Here is a 17,363-nt window from a genome sequence, read left to right as displayed (position 1 = left end):
GGCCGGGCGCGCCCGCGGGCACGCAGTGCGGGCACAGAGCAGAGGGGAGCGCGCGCCTCCAGACCCCTGGCCACAGCCACTAGTGCCGCCCCCGACCCTGCACGGGGCGCCTCGCCTCCTCCCCCGGGGGCCTCTGTGGGCTGAGGCGGGGGCGGGACCAATCCAGGCCCCTCCACAGGGTGCCCCCCCCCCCCCCCGCAGGCCAGGCTGGGCCCCACCTGCTGCCTCCCTCCCCAGAGAGGCAGCGCAGGACCCCGGCAGAGCCGTGTGGTGAGCCTGCTGTGGCACCCCACCTGGTCCTGCCAGGGGAGATCAGACCCTGCAGCCTCCTGAAGGAGGGAGAGGGGACACAGACCGCAGAGTGGGGAGCGGAGGGCCAGCGTGACCACCGGGAAGCCAGGGAGGACAAGGGCAGACCAGGCCCTGCTGCTGGGGACGAGGTCAGACCAACAGCCAGGGAGCCCAGAGGGGGAGACATAAGCCAAAGCCAGGTGTGTATGTGTGTGGGGGGTGCAGGGGTGTAGCCTGCAGTGCCAGCCTCCCACATGGGCGCTGGTTCGCGTCCCGGCTGCTCCGCTTCCCCTCCAGCTCCTGCTAATGCACCTGGGAAAGCAGCAGCGATGGCCGCGTGCTGGGCCCCTGCACCCACGCGGGAGCCCCGGATGGAGCTCCTGCTCCTGGCTCCAGCCTGGCCCAGCCCTGGCTGCTGTGGCCATTTGGGGTGGGAACCAGCAGATGGAAGCTCTCTGTCTCTTCCTCTCTCTCAGTGACTTTTTCAAATAAATATACTTTTCGAAAACAAGTAAAGCGGCACGGGGCCCTCACGCAGCGCACAAGTGCTGAGAGGGTGAGCAGGGCCGGTGGGAGCCGACGCGGCAGACGCCCGCCTGGCCACTCCCCTCCTGGTATGCACCTACGCACAGCTCTCGTCCACTCTCCAGCAAAGATGGCCCCAGGGTCCATCAGCAGGTGGGCAGGCACAGGCGGCGAGGTCCAGCACACAGGGAGCACCAACAGCCAGGAGCAGGGCCGAGGCTCTGACACGGCTGCTCCATGGACGGCCCTGAGGGCGCCATGGCCAAGGAGATGGACACAGAGGCCTCCCGCATGGGCTCCACGGATGGACACGGCCAGGACAGGGGCTCCACTTGGTCAGGAGGGCTGGGGAGGAGCTGACTGTATGCGGGGTGAGAATGTTCTGGAGCCAGGGTAGTGACGGCTGCAGGGCTCTGGAATGCCTCAGAAAGGGTCACTTCTAAGGCATTTATGTGCGTTTTGTCTCCCTTCCAGAAAGAACGCGGGGCAGGCGCGCGGCACAGCGGCTCAGGCCGCTGGCTGGGGAGCCCACATCCCACACCAGACCCCGCATCACAGTGCCTGGCCCAGTCCCGGCTCCTCCACTTCCGATCCAGAGCCCTGCTAACCCTGGGAGGCAAGGACAATGACCCAAGTGCCTGGGCCCTGCCAGGTGGGAGACCCCGGAGCGCCTGGCCTGGCCTTCTGCAGGCATTGGTGGAGAACCAGCAGGCGCACGCTCTCACTGTGATACAGTCGGGGGTGGGGGAGCAGGAGAGGGGGACAGAACAGAGGGGCTCTCGCTGTCTCTGGCTCCAGAGGTACAGATGGCACCCAGGGAGCAGGCCCAGGGCTAGGGTGGTCTGTCTGCCCAGGGAGGCTGCTGGAGGGGTCCCCCCTTGGCCTGGGACCACCTCACCCCCCTCGGCCCCCAGAGCGGCCCACCAGCACTCCAGGAGGCACAGGGCGCAGTGGCCCCCAGAGCAGCTCTGTCCCTGGGCTCAGTGCTGAGGAGGGGGCTGCCGGGACCCTGCCCCGGGTGCGGTCCAGCTGGCAGCGTTTGCTGTGGCTGCTGGGGAGCAGGGCTCAGAGGCTAGCAGGGAGGCGGGACGTGAGGCTAGGCAGGGCCGGGGGGGGGGCTGGGGGGCACGGGAGCCCCTGACGGCTGTGGGTGCCCTCACACCCGCCCCTCTGGCCTCCTGCCTGCCGTCCATCCCTCACTGACCGCCCTTCCTGTTACACCGTGGGTCGGGTGGGCACCTGCACCAATGCAGGTGTTGCTTCCATGCCCAGGGAGGGGTAAGGGTGGAGGGCACGCCCAGTTCCTCCTGGAGGAAGAGAGGAGTGGTCAGGTGGGTCCTGGGACCTCCTCCCGGCCAGCTTGCAGAGTGCACTGCCCAGCTGCAGGCGCTCAGGCAGAGCCAGGCGCCGCTCGTCCCCGAGGTGCGGCCACGCTCAGGGGAGACACAGACACAGAGAAGCCACCGGAAGGAGGGCAGAGGCGGGGTGGGGGGGACCCAGGGCCCCTGGCCCCATCCCTGCCTCACTGAGACCTCTGAGGACCCCGGCCCCACCCCTGCCTGAGACCTCTAAGGACCCCGGCCCCACCCCTGCCTCACTGAGACCTCTGGGCTGGAGTCTGCGTTCCCTCCTGCCCGTCACGGGCGCCGCAGTGCAGCTGAGCCTCACCCCGCCGGGAGTCCTGTATGGGGCGGCCGCCCCGAGGCCCCGAGCCCAGGCCTGGGGCAGAGGGGCTTCCTGTAAGAAGAGATCCCTCTCCCGCGCCGCCCGTGCCGGTAACTGGGGGGAGCCGGGGCCGAGACCTCTGACTCTGCGGAGATCCATCTGTAGGCAGTCGATGCACAGCCCCTGCCGCAGGCCGCGAGGCTCTGCCCAGCGCTTTCCTGGGCTGTGAGCTCAGCCCGGCTTCCCAGAAGCCCGGGGCTGGCAGGCGGCGCTGTTCCCGGACACGCTCCCCGAGGCGCTCACTCCTGGGGGATGCTGCGGTGGGCGCCCTGTTCTGCCGACGGGCGGGCGGGGGAGGCCCCAAGGAGAGGCCAGTGGCCACACCCAGCGCCACGGCCCTCGGGACAGCCCAGGGGGCCAAGGCCAGGAGGGGCCCAGGGTGTGACGTGCTCAGGAGAGCCCAGAGGGCACGCCTGGAGCGGCTCTGGACAGGGCCGTTCCCTGCAGGGCAGGAGCCGCGGGCATGGGAAGACGACCAGACAGGCACAGGCAGGTGGGCCGGGGGTGCCAGCAGCACCAGGCCCAGGAGAGCCCCAGGGGAGCCCCTCGAGGGCTCAGCAACACCTGGAGGCACAGGTCCACAGAGGGCCTGCGTGGGCACCACTGACAGCATAGCCACCCAGCACCCACGGACCTGCAGCCCCCACACCCCCGGGGCCCCACCCACCTGCATTCACACACCTGCAGTCACACACACCTGTATCCCATGCACCTGCATCCACACACAGCTACAGCTCCACACTACACCCAATGCACCTGCATCCACACACAGCTACAGCTCCACACTACACCCCACGCACCTGCATCCACACACAGCTACAGCTCCACACTACACCCCACCCACCTGCATCCACACACAGCTACAGCTCCACACTACACCCTACCCACCTGCATCCACACACAGCTACAGCTCCACACTACACCCCACGCACCTGCATCCACACACAGCTACAGCTCTACACTACACCCCACGCACCTGCATCCACAGCTACAGCTCCACACTACACCCCACGCACCTGCATCCACACACAACTACAGCTCCACATGACACCCCACCCACCTGCATCCATACACAGCTACAGCTCCACACTACACCCCACGCACCTGCATCCACACACAACTACAGCTCCACACTACACCCACGCACCTGCATCCACACACAACTAAAGCTCTACACTACACCCCACGCACCTGCATCCACACACAGCTACAGCTCCACACTACACCCCACGCACCTGCATCCACACACAGCTACAGCTCCACACTACACCCACGCACCTGCATCCACACACAGCTACAGCTCCACACTACACCCACGCACCTGCATCCACACACAACTAAAGCTCTACACTACACCCCACGCACCTGCATCCACACACAGCTACAGCTCCACACTACACCCCACGCACCTGCATCCACACACAACTACAGCTCCACACTACACCCCACGCACCTGCATCCACACACAGCTACAGCTCCACACTACACCCCACGCACCTGCATCCACACACAGCTACAGCTCCACACTACACCCCACGCACCTGCATCCACACACAGCTACAGCTCCACACTACACCCCACGCACCTGCATCCACACACAACTACAGCTCCACACTACACCCCACGCACCTGCATCCACACACAGCTACAGCTCCACACTACATCCCACGCACCTGCACCCCTCACACTGGAGCCCCACGGCTCTGAGATCCCACTGGGCCTCCCCCCCAAGCTCAGGCTGTCCGAGGTCACTGAGCAGGGCACCCAAGCTGAGCACTTCCTGTAGGCCTGGGCAGCATGCCGGGACCACCCCCAGGGAAGGCCTCGCATACTCAGAAGCCCCGGTGGCCCACGCGGGCAGATGAGGAAGGAGGAGGGAGCAGCCCAGCTCAGCTCCCGTCGCTGGCAGAGCGTGATGCTGGACACTCCCACCTGCCCCTCTGCGAGGAGGGGGGCCCTGCACAGCCTCCCACGGAGGGGCCCGGGCAGCCTACCGATGCTGCAGGTCAAAACTCAGCACGCCCGCCGTGGACGCCAGGGGCCTCGGCTACAAGGCTCGAGCCGGGCACAGCGCCACCCCTGCCCCACCGAGGTGCTGCCCGGGGAGGATTCCTGCCCCCGTCCTGATGGAGGCGGCGCGGGGGAGTCTGGGGGTCCTCACCTTCTCTAGAACATTCAGGCGTGCGGACGGCCTCACAGAGCTCCTGGAGCCCAGGCTTGGGGCCACAGAGCTGGACCCCCACTTGACCTGGCGCGCTCCTGGGAGCAGTGTCCTCTCCCCAGGCCCCTGTGTCTCCAGAAAGGAAGCAGCTGCCCACAACTGGCTGCTCCGGGGTCCTGCGCCCCTGGGCCCTGAACGGCTCCAGTGCAGAAGCCAGGGAGGGGCTGACGGCTCCAGGGCTCGGCCCCGGCACCAAGGCCAAGAGCGCCCCCACCCTCGCACGTGCAGGGACCCGAGGGAGCTGCCCCACCCCAGCTGGGCAGCTCTGCTCTCTCCTGTGGGTGGCAGGGGCCACACGGGCTGGCCCCTTTCTCGTTCCACTCCGGCTGCCAGGAAGCGGCTCCGGTGGTCGCCAGTTGGTGCGCCATGGCCTGTGGCTCACAGATGTCCTCAACCTACCCAGCTCTGGGTTTTCCTGCCCGACTCCTCCAGAGCCCTCCGGCGGGCTAGCGCACGCACAGTTCCTCTTCCTGCCGTCAGACAATGGCTCCTCTGCGCCTGATGCCAGCGCACCAGGTGCGGCAGGGCTCGGCCCTCCTGGAGCTGGCGGGGGGAGCTGGCCCCAGCATTCCCGGCCCCTTCCTCCATCGTCCAGGCCAGCGGCTCAGCCTCCTCTAGCGTGTCCCCGACGCGGCCCCTCCTGCCCCGCACCAGGACCCTGCGTGAAGGCCACAGGCTCTGGGACGAGGCTGGGCACAGCTCTGGGGCTACCGCCATGCCGGCCGCCACTGTCACAACGTCTGGGCTGGCCAGGATGCAGCCGTGAAAGCCAGTCTCAGGTCAGGGCTCCCTGCTGGCTCCAAGGACCAGGAGCCCCAGGGCCTGGGTGTCTGAGGCGGGGGTGGGGCTGCCAGCAACGCCCACCCGCCTCCCAGACCCGCCACACCCGCCCACTGCTCTGAGAGGCAGGCGCTCAGCCGCACACGTGAGCCTTTGTCAGCAGAGCTGTGGTGGGACCCAGGGCAGACGGGGCCCTGAACACATCACAGGCAGGGGGAGACAGAGACCGAGAAGGGCAAGCTGGGGGCAGTGGCCGGGGGGGCCAGCAGCTCTGACGTCCACCCCACCTAGGCGACGGCAGACACGGGAGGGGTCACGGAGCTGAGCAGCCCCCGGGGTCCCAGGTCACCAGACCCACCCTCTCCCTGCCTTCTGGTTTGCCCAGGGACATTGACACTCCCACCGTCTGGGCACATGGGGAGGGTGACCCTGGGCGGCCTGGGTGGTCTCTGTGCACAGCCCACTCTTCCTGTGTTGCCACAGGTCCTCGTACTGACCCAAGGTCAGGGCATGGGCGTGGGCAGCCGGACTGCAGGGCAGGCCTCCGACGCCCCCCACCCCTAGCCAGGGACTCTAGGGCCAGCTGGGGCTCACACTTTGCAGCTGGTGGCCCAGGGGCCTGGTCCCCAGTGACCCACAAAGCATCAGCCACGCTCCTTCCCCACGGCCTCCCACAAACCCCAGGGCTTGCGGCCCAGCCAAGGTCGCTGGGTCCTGGGGTGGGCAGTGGGGGCCTGCAGACCCCACCGCATGTCCGGCCTCTCCTACCTGAGGAAAGTCGCTGCTCTTTGGCAGGAGGCTGGAGGCGGAGGCCACGGGGGCATAGCTGGTGTCCGGGCAGGGCTGGCCGCCGAGGAAGGGGGCGGTGCTTGTGAACTGGCTGGGGGCGGGAGGGGAGGGGGGTGACGGGGCTGACAGGGGAGCCGGACCCGCTGCCCAGGGCTGCCCTCCAGGGCCCAAGATGGGAACTCGGCAGCCTTGGGCCGTGACTGAGCCCGACGTGGCCCCTCCGGGGTTCCCGCACAGCGAGCCCAGCGCTGCCCTCCTCGCCCGGCCCCTCCACCCCAGCCCTCCCACACTCACTGGCTCTCGCTGGTGTAGGCTGGGAACGGCGCCTGCGGGCAGGGGCTCCACCAGGGGTAGTGCAGCGCAGGGCTCTGGAATAGTGGGCAGGCGTGAGGCAGGCACAGGGGCCAGGGCTCCTGTGGGGCTGTGGAGCAGCTCCAGGCCTCGGTCTCGCCGTCGGCCCGAGGCCCCTGGCCTGGGTTGTGCTGACAGGACACCACGATGGGCTCACGACAGGGCTGGGAGCTGCGTGGTGGGGTGGGGGCCCAGCACCAGCCAGCCGCCCCAGGTCCCTGCAGAGCCTGGGATGCCAGAATGCCCGGCCCGCCTGGGCCCGAGGACCAGCGTGCAGGGGTGAGGCGGCGAGGCCGCTCATGGAGCAGGGCCACGTGAGGGAGACCCGAGTGAGGCCCACCTCACTCCCTGGTGGGCCCTGGGCTCTTCTGGCCAGGACGGGAGGCAGTCCTGTGTCTTCTCCCAGCTGGGGGGCTCCAGCGCTCCTCACAGGGCTGAGTGGGCAGTTGGGACCATGAGTCCAGGGTCAACAGGGCCCTGAGGGTCTTCGTGCCTCCCTGCAGCCCCGACTTGGACCTGATGGGCCCACGGGCACGGGCATCCCCAGGAGAGGGTGCCCTAGCCAGATGCCCCTCCCCGGTTCCCTGGCATCCCTCTCATCGGGGAGCCCGGGGGTCCCTGGGAGAGGCCGAGGGCTCATCCCAGCACCAGGCAGCCTCTCCACGGCCCTGTGGCCGCAGGCTTCTCCACCCTCACTGCCCTGCGGGCCTCTCCGGGGGCCCCCAGCAGGCCACAGCCAGGCCCATCTGGGCTGAGAGCTGCCGGAGGCCCAGCCTCCCTGAGTCCGAGTGTGGCGGTGGCATGACTGGCCTCCGGGCTTCCTGCTCCAGGGCCCACAGCAGGAATCCTCTGTGGAAGCTTCCGGAAGGAAGTGGGGCCGCCCCAGACACTGGTCTAGCGTCCATCTGCCACCCCCCCGCCCTGCAGAGGGACAAGAAAATGCCAGGGCCATGTGGCACATCCAGAATGTTCCACAGAACTCGGGCTCGGGCAGCTATCTCAGGGTGCACAGACGCCTCTCGGGCCGGGCCAGGTGAGGCGGCGGGCGGGGGGCCCACAGGGGACAAAGGCCTTGGAGGCCACAGGGCTGTGGGGCTCAGGCTCTGTCCCGGCTGGGCCTGGGGCTGCCCTCACGGAGCTCCCAGGCCAAGAGGGACCGCGACAGTCCTGGCTTGCCTACCCAGCTCCCCAGCCTCCTCCCCCAGCTGTGGCTGTGCTGGGGCTGCCGATCAGGGACACCTTAGTCCCACGGCACAGCCAGCCAGTCAGAACCCTCCCAGAATCTGCCCGCAGCAGCGAGCAGGCCGACTCCACCTTCACGGGACAGGTTCTGGTGTGTGATTGGCCCAGAGACGGCACCTGATCCCGGCCAGGCATGCAGAGCTGGCCCTGGGGGTCTTCGACCTGGAGTCGCAGGGTCCCCTCTCTGGGGGCTCCCTGGCCATGTCCCCACATGTGGCCGGTGAGCAGCCCCCTCATGACAGCCCAACCCTGCAGACCAAGGGACCCCTCCTCCCTTGCGTGGATTGCCAAGGTGGCTCAGAGCCAAGCCGGCATCAAACCGCACCTCGTGCACCAGGGTCCTCAGCAGACTCTAGTCCTCAGGCCCCAGGTCCCTGCTGGCCGCCACAGCTGCCAGGCACAGCAGGGGTCCCGGCGGGTGCTCGGCTTCCTGGGTGGCACATTCCTGTGGGAGCAGCTCCCTCCTGCTCCACCACCAGCTGCCGTCCACAGCTGAGCCATGGCCCCCACGGGGGCCCCCTCCTCGCTCTGGACTGAGGCACAGCCTCGGCCCACCCAGCAGGAGCAGGAGGCCGCCATGCCACCACGCTGGCCCCAGCGCTGCCCTGCTACACCGGGCCCCACTGTGGGTGTTCTTCCCCACGGCGGCAGGCGCTGTGGGCTCACGGAGGAAAGGGGGTTCCGGACCCCGCCTCCTGGGCCTGCAGGGCCACCTGTGACCTGACAGTCTGACTGTGTGAAACTATTCCCAGTGGCCGAAGGTGACCCTCAGAGGTGAACGGATGGCTGAACCGTGGCCCACCAGGACCGGGGCTCGGAGCTGCAGAGCCAGGCAGACACGCGTGGTCGCCACCCGGAAAGGCCAGGCTGAGAAGGCTACAAGCCCACGTGACCCCAACCCTGCGACATCTGGGAAGGGCAAAACTCTGCCGTCAGCAAACGGTCCGAGGCCGCCCAGGCCGGGGCCCAGGGGTCCGCAGCCGTGACCCTGGGTGGGCCTGAGCACCAGGCTTCAGGTAGGCGTCCGGCCGGGCGGCCAGGGGCACGCAGCTCTGCTCGCCGAGCACTGGCCTTGTGGGAAAAAAAGCTGCGCAAGAAACGAGCTCCACCGAACTAGAGCCCTCTGAAGTCAAAGCTAAAGGAAAACTTCAGGCCCACTCTGGCTCCTGCGGAAGCCGCGCTCCCACACCTGTCCCCGCAGCCAGGAACTCGGGAAGAAGCTCCAAGGCCCTGGGCGGGGCTCACCTGCAGGGGTGGAGGGCTGTAGAGGATGCTGCCCGCAGGTGGGGGCTCATGCTGAGGGTACTCCCCGTCCATGGCCGGCCCCACGGCCAGCATCGGGTGGCTCCGGCCAGGCGCCAGGCACGGGGGTCCGGGCCCCGGGGCGCAGGCCGTCTATCTGGGCTTCTCACTCCGCGCTGGCTCTGGTGGCAGCATCCTGTCCTGTGGAGAGAGGCGGGCGTCCTGAGACCACGCCCTCTGCCCGCCCTCACAAGCCGACCCCACGGGGCGCTGTCACCTGTGCAGGCCCTGGCCACAGGATGACCTCACAACCAGTCCTCAAGGGTTGTGGAGGAAGAGACCCGTCTGGGCCCGGGGCTGCACCGGGGCAGGGCCTCCCGGGGCCACCGGAGCTGCGCCGACCCCATGCTCCCACACCTGAGGATCCATGGAGGCCGCGTGGGCAGCCGGCCCAGGGCGTTAATCACCGAGGACGGCAGGAAGGGGAGGTGCAGCTGCCACTCCCGGCCCAGCCCCGAGTGAGGAAATCCTAGGGACTTCCAGTAATCGCAGTCCAGCCTCACGCAGGCGGCTTGTGCAATCCGTGGGGGAGGGGGCACTCCCTCACCCAGTGCCCAGGGCAGGGAGAGCGGGGGACGGGGACCCAGGCCCCACATCGCTTCCTGCTTCTACCCTCACCTGGACCCCTCGGAGGCCTGGCTGACCTGTACGGCCCCTCCCAGGCTCCCACGGGCCAGGGCTCTCAGCAGCCTCTCTGCCGAGGCTGTGGGGCCGGGCGGTCAGGGTCAGCAGGGCCAGGCCGGCAAACGGCCATGGGGGGGGCCTCGGTACTCCCAGCCTGCTTTGCTCACCCGGGAAATGGGCTGCCGGGAACAAAGGAGCCACCCACAGCCACTGTTCCAGCCACCTCAAAGGGCGCTGCTGGGACCATGCCCTGGGCCCCGCTCTGCAGGGCCGACCCTCCCCACGCACAGGGCTCTGAGCTCACCTGGCCCGGGCAGAGCCCTGGCTGACAAGCATGGGACGGGCCCGTAATGCTGAGGGCCCCACTCACCCCTCCCTCCCGGAACCCCGAGCCCCTCCCCCACAGCCTCCGAGCCCCTTGGACACCTTCTCCAGGGCCAGCCGTGGGGAGCTCAGGTTCCTACGTGGCCCGCGGGAGCGCCTCGGGAGGGGCTGGGCTGGGGGTTCTGTGCTGGGCTCTGGGAGGCCTCTATGACCATCCAGGGCGTTCAGGGCTGGAGGGGACAGCAACGTGGCCGTGTGACAGGGTGGCCACCAGCACCGCAAACCGAAGATGAGAACAGAGGCAGGAGGCTCTCAACGCGTGTGCGGCTGTAACCTGACGGCCTGGGCGATGGAGACAACCGCGTGACTCTGTGAGCCAGCCAAGAGAAGCCCGGCCACACAAAACACAGACACGAAATGCCACAGCAACACTGTGCCAGGGCAGCCACAGCGAGATGGGCCAGTGTGCACTGACAGAGGAGTGGACACACTCGCGGGGCCACTACATGCAGGACAGGAGCGCAGCTGGCACAGGGGCCCCGGCACCATGCTCAGGGGGACACAGGCACAGCGAGGCGGGCCAGTGTGCACTGAGAGAGGAGTGGACACACTCGCAGGGCCACTACGTGCAGCACAGGAGCGTGGCTGGCACAGGGTCCCTGGCACCACGCTCACGCTCAGGGGGATACAGGCACAAAAGGCCACACCGCGTGGGGCTCCCATGGTAGGAGACATCCAGAACAGGCGAAGCCACAGACAGCCGTGGATTTGTGGCTGCCAGGGGGGTGGTGCTTCTGTGCCTGCTGCCCCCCCCCATGCCGCAGGGGCCACTCTCCCCAGGAACCACCCCGGTTCTCCCCAGCACCTCGCGCTCCCTGCTGCCCCGTGTGCCCTGGGGGGACCCACGCCCCCCCCAGTCCACCCCTCCCACTGCTCCCGAGGCTGTCACTCAGCCCCAGGCCCCTCCTCTCACAGAATGAGAACTGCCCCCTCCCCCAGGAAGGCCTGTGGCAGCTGGGGAGAGCAGGGGTGTGCAGGGCTGCTCTCTCACACACACACACTCGCACACACACTTGCACTCACTCTGACACACACACGAGCGCACACCCGCTCATCTCGCACACACACAAAGCACACACATAAACACAAGCACACACTTGCTCATCTCACACACTCTGATGTACACACACGAGCGCACACCCGCTCATCTCACACACACACATGAGCGCACACCCGCTCATCTCGCACACACACATGAGCGCACACCCGCTCATCTCGCACACACACACAGAAGCACACACATACACACGAGCGCACACCCGCTCATCTCGCACACACACAGAAGCACACACATAAACACAAGCACACACTCGCTCATCTCGCACACACACAAGCGCACACCCGCTCATCTTGCACACTCTGACACACACATACACACGAGCGCACACCCGCTCATCTCGCACACTCTGACACACACATACACACGAGCACACACCCACTCATCTCACACACACACACATGAGCGCACACCCGCTCATCTCGCACACACACAGAAGCACACATATAAACACAAGCACACACTTGCTCATCTCGCACACTCTGATGTACACACACGAGCGCACACCCGCTCATCTCGCGCACACACACATGAGCGCACACCCGCTCATCTCGCACACACACAGAAGCACACACCTGCTCATCTCGCACACACACAAGCGCACACTTGCTCATCTCGCACACTCTGACACACACATACACACGAGCACACACCCGCTCATCTCGCACACTCTGACACACACATACACACAAGCGCACACCCGCTCATCACACACTGACACACAAATACACACGAGCGCACACCCGCTCATCTCACACACTGACACACAAATACACACGAGCGCACACCTGTGCACACCCGCTCATCTCACACACACATACACACACACTCACACACTCTGACACACAGTCGCCGTGGTCGCCAGTGGCCGCAGAGATGCTATTTCCTTTGGAACCACGCTTTCAAGCGAGTCACTGTTAGAGACAAAGACGACGGAATCACGGGCCCAGACAGGGCCCTGGGCAGCGTCAGGAGGCCCTGCTGCCCAGACACGCCCCCAACAGGCCACATCCACGGCGGCTGCCCGTGGAGTGCCGCTCCGGGGAGATGCGCCATGCCCCCCGCTGTGGTCACACCTGTGTCTCTCTCCCCGGACGCGGAGACCCACAGGGCACGTTCAGAAGCTCAAGGCCGCTGTACCCTCCTGCAGGAAGGCTGGCCAGACCCTGCCCATAGAGCACCTTCCACGGCTCTGTCCGCCCTGGCTCACACTGGCAAACACGGAGACTGAGGCCTGGGACGTGACCAGAGACACAGGGACAGTGCAGCCCTCACAGAGCCTCTGCACCAGGGACCAGGTACCCCCTGCCACACACTGTGAGACAGCCCCGGCCCTATGTGCCACAGGCCATGACCTCGAGGCTGTGACCATGACCCACTGGCCTCCGCACACGGACTGCAGGGCTCGGATGGCCTGAGCACATGGCCCAGGGCCCCAGCCGGGCAGAGGGGCTGGCAGATTTCACAAGGCTCGGCTGATGTGGGGCAGACAGTCCTAAGGAATTTGGACGCCTGGCTGGGCCCCGACTTGGCCAGCCAGAGCAGTCTGGTGGGGAAAGGGCACCCTGGCCCCTTGCCCCCACGGCCCGTCCCATGCAGAGCCCTGCCACCCTGCCACGGCCCGTCCCATGCAGACAGAGCCCTGCCCCCCCCACCACGGTCTGTCCCCTGGAGACAGAGCCCTGCCACCCCGCCACGGCCCGTCGCATGCAGACAGAGCCCTGCCCCCCCCCACACACAGTCTGTCCCCTGGAGACAGAGCCCTGCCACCCTGCCACGGCCCGTCCCATGCAGACAGAGCCCTGCCCCCCCCCCACAGTCTGTCCCCTGGAGACAGAGCCCTGCCACCCCGCCACGGCCCGTCCCATGCAGACAGAGCCCTGCCACCTCCCCAGGTCCGGCTCCAGGAGCCCTCCTCAGCATGGCCGTGGCTTCAGGGAGGCCTCGGGTGGATGCTGAGTGGGTCAGTCCCAGCAAGACACCAGCCGGGGACATCCGTGGATAAAGGGGCTCGGTCCCCCAGAGCCAGAAGTGGGAAACGTCGGTGGAACACGCAGGGAGGGGACTTGACGGGACACGCGCGCGTCCTGGCAGGGGTCGGCCGCCACCCTCCTGGTGCCGACCCCGGGAGCCTTCCCCACCACAGGGCCACTGCATCCAGCCAGGCCTTGTGCACCCTCCTTGCTGTCAGTGCCGGAGCCAGCTCACATCTGGCCTGGCCTGGGTCCCTGCTGTCCCCAACTGCCCCTGCCCCGTGGGAGGGCAGCTCCCCATCACCAGCCACACTGGTCGCTCCAGACTTCTGGGGCGTCTGCTCAGGGCTGTGCTTGCGAAGCAGGGGGGCAGATGGACTCCAGGACCCTTCAGAGGGGTGGGGGGTTGGACATGTTTTTTTAAAGATTTGTTTGTTTGAATGGCAGAGAAACGGAGAGAGAGATTTTCTACCTGCTGGTTCACTCCCAACATGGCCGCAACAGCCAGGGCTGGGCCAGACTGAAGCCAGGAGCCAGGAGCTCCATCCGGGGCTCCCACGTGGGTGCAGGGGCCCAGGCACTTGGGCCATCTTCTGCTTCCCCAGGTGCATTAGCAGGGAGCTGGATGGGAAGTGGAGCAGCCGGGATGTGAACCAGTGCCCATGTGGACGCTGCAGGCGGCAGCTTTACCCGCTGTGCCATAACACTAGCCCCCGACTGCAGATTTACCGAAATGTAACCGGACACACGTATGCGTACACGCGGGCACAGAGACAACTGGGGACAGACGGCTACGGCCACGGAACTGCCCGAGTCCCAGCATGTCCTCAAGATGCTACCGCGGGGGAAATGGATACAGGGCCGCGCTCTGTGGTATTTAACAGCAGCCGTGTCTATGAGCCCGACTTGAGACACACATGCAGCGGGTGCTGCACGTGCACGGCGGGGGGGCACACACTGAGGGGGGCACACAGCGGGTGGTGCACGTACACGGCGGGGGGCACACACTGAGGGGGGCACACAGCGGGTGCTGCACGTGCACGGCGGGGGGGCACACACTGAGGGGGCACACAGCGGGTGCTGCACGTGCACGGCAGGGGGGCACACATTGAGGGGGGCACACAGCGGGTGCTGCACGTGCACGGAGGGGGGGCACACAGTGAGGGGGGCACACACTGAGGGGGCACACAGCGGGTGCTGCATGTGCACGGAGGGGGGGCACACACTGAGGGGGCACACAGCGGGTGCTGCACGTGCACGGCGGGGGGGCACACACTGAGGGGGGCACACAGCGGGTGCTGCACGTGCACGGCAGGGGGGCACACATTGAGGGGGCACACACTGAGGGGGGTACAGAGCAGGTGGTGGACATGCATGGCAGGGGGCACACACTGAGGGGGCACACAGCGGGTGCTGCACGTGCACGGCGGGGGGGCACACACTGAGGGGGCACACGCTGAGGGGGGCACACAGCAGGTGGTGGACGTGCACGGCGGGGGGGGCACACACTGAGGGGGCACACACTGAAGGGGGCACACAGCGGGTGGTGGACATGCACGGCTGACTGGGGGGGCACACAGCAGGTGGTGGACGTGCACGGCAGGGGGGCACACACTGAGGGAGCACACAGCAGGTGGTGGACGTGCACGGTGTGGGGCACACACTGAGGGGGGCACACAGCGGGTGCTGCACGTGCACGGCGGGGGGGCACACAGTGAGGGGACACACACTGAGGGGGCACACAGCGGGTGCTGCATGTGCACGGAGGGGGGGCACACACTGAGGGGGCACACAGCGGGTGCTGCACGTGCACGGCGGGGGGGCACACACTGAGGGGGGCACACAGCGGGTGCTGCACGTGCACGGCAGGGGGGCACACATTGAGGGGGCACACACTGAGGGGGGTACAGAGCAGGTGGTGGACATGCATGGCAGGGGGCACACACTGAGGGGGCACACAGCGGGTGCTGCACGTGCACGGCGGGGGGGCACACACTGAGGGGGCACACGCTGAGGGGGGCACACAGCAGGTGGTGGACGTGCACGGCGGGGGGGCACACACTGAGGGGGCACACACTGAAGGGGGCACACAGCGGGTGGTGGACATGCACGGCTGACTGGGGGGGCACACAGCAGGTGGTGGACGTGCACGGCAGGGGGGCACACACTGAGGGAGCACACAGCAGGTGGTGGACGTGCACGGTGTGGGGCACACACTGAGGGGGGCACACAGCGGGTGCTGCACGTGCACGGCGGGGGGGCACACAGTGAGGGGACACACACTGAGGGGGGCACACAGCAGGTGGTGGACGTGCACGGCGGGGGGGGCACACACTGAAGGGGGCACACAGCGGGTGGTGGACATGCACGGCTGACTGGGGGGGCACACAGCAGGTGGTGGACGTGCACGGCGGGGGGGCACACACTAAGGGAGCACACAGCAGGTGGTGGACCTGCACAGTGTGGGGCACACACTGAGGGGGCACACACTGGGTGGTGGACGTGCACGGTGTGGGGCACACACTGAGGGGGGCACACAGCGGGTGCTGCACGTGCACGGCGGGGGGGCACACAGTGAGGGGGCACACAGTGAGGGGGGCACACAGCAGGTGGTGGACGTGCACGGCGGGGGGGCACACACTGAGGGGGGTACACACTGAGGGGGGCACACAGCAGGTGGTGGACGTGCACGGTGGGGGGCACACACTGAGGGGGCACACAGCGGGTGCTGCACGTGCACGGTGTGGGGCACACACTGAGGGGGGCACACAGCGGGTGCTGCACGTGCACGGCGGGGGGGCACACAGTGAGGGGGCACACACTGAGGGGGGCACACAGCGGGTGTTGCACGTGCACGGCGGGGGGGCACACAGTGAGGGGGCACACAGTGAGGGGGGCACACAGCAGGTGGTGGACGTGCACGGCGGGGGGGCACACACTGAGGGGGGCACACAGCGGGTGCTGCACGTGCACGGCGGGGGGGCACACAGTGAGGGGGCACACACTGAGGGGGGCACACAGCAGGTGGTGGACGTGCACGGCGGGGGGGCACACACTGAGGGAGCACACAGCGGGTGGTGGACCTGCACGGCTGACTGGGGGGGCACACAGTGAGGGGGGCAGCAGGGGAGGCAGAGGCTATGGTGCCTGACCGCGCCTGCTTGTCTTCCTTGGGAGAATTAAAGCTCAAGTCCTACAAGAGCACCGAAGGCTGGGGCCCGTATTCTGGCGCAGTGGGTGAAGCCGCCGCCTGCAGGGCCAGCATCCCACAGGAGCACGGGTTCGAGCCCCAGCTGCTCCACTTCCGATCCAGCTCTCTGCTGTGGCCTGGGAGAGCAGTGGACGATGGCCCGAGTGCTGGGCCTCTGCACCCGCGTGGGAGACCCGGATGGAGCACCTGGCTTCAGATGGGCCCAGCTGCAGCCATTATGGCCATCTGGGGAGTGACCCAGCTGATGGAAGAGTTCTCTCTTCCTGTCTCTAACTGCCTTTCACATAAATAAGTAAATATTTAAAAAAGGAAAACCTCCAAAGGGAATGAAAGTAAAAGCACCCCCCCCCTCAGTGGAGCAACCTCCACAAGCCCTGGGAGGCAGAGGCCCCACCCCCACCACCCCTGAGGGCCTGGGCAGGCCCAGCTGAGCCCGCCCATTGTAAGAGAGAAAGTTCTTTGCCTAAATATTGGCTGAATGAATCCACTGGAGGTGACCAAGGTGGGCGGTGCCCAGGATACACCCACGGCAGGAGCCCGGGGAAGTGCATCAGGTCCACGGCACGGCTGCTGGCTGGGCAGGACCTGGTGCATACCAGGGTCTCCCGCCCTGCCGTGGTCACGTATCTGCACCCTGGCGAGGCCGGCCACAGGCAGGCGTCCCTCACGCCAGCCCACCGTACCGTCTGAACCCAGCACTCCTGGTGCCCGGGCTCCCGGCTCAGCCTCCGCCTCCCAGCTGGCCTTGGAACGGGCACCTCAGAACCCAGGGAACCAGGCCCCATCCGGACCCACACACGAGGCTGTGGCCAGGCCTTCCCAAGGGCACCTCGGAGCCGATCACGCCGACCCACAGGCTGGACGCCGCTCAGGAGCCGAGCACCGAGC

The 17,363-nt window shown here is 67.2% G+C and overlaps 1 protein-coding gene across 3 annotated transcripts in view; it reads right to left on the bottom strand.

Annotated features, from left to right (window-relative positions):
* SBNO2 (strawberry notch homolog 2) overlaps positions 1–17,363 on the bottom strand; it is a 37,710-nt gene that overhangs the window by 15,260 nt on the left and 5,087 nt on the right. For 2 of the 3 annotated variants that reach the window (XM_062184938.1, XM_062184940.1), the window contains exons 2-4: positions 9,170–9,367; positions 6,626–6,699; positions 6,311–6,422 (exon numbers count right to left, since the gene is read on the bottom strand). In XM_062184938.1, coding sequence (XP_062040922.1) covers positions 6,311–6,422; positions 6,626–6,699; positions 9,170–9,262 — 279 coding nt within the window. In that variant the 5' untranslated portion in view covers positions 9,263–9,367. Of the gene's footprint in view, positions 1–6,310; positions 6,423–6,625; positions 6,700–9,169; positions 9,368–9,443; positions 9,558–17,363 lie in introns of those variants that run through there. The other variant, XM_062184939.1, reaches the window with a different exon arrangement.

Source organism: Lepus europaeus, unplaced genomic scaffold, assembly GCF_033115175.1.
Source record: "Lepus europaeus isolate LE1 unplaced genomic scaffold, mLepTim1.pri SCAFFOLD_105, whole genome shotgun sequence".
Lineage (NCBI taxonomy): Eukaryota > Metazoa > Chordata > Mammalia > Lagomorpha > Leporidae > Lepus > Lepus europaeus.
This window is presented reverse-complemented; position numbering and strand designations above follow the sequence as displayed.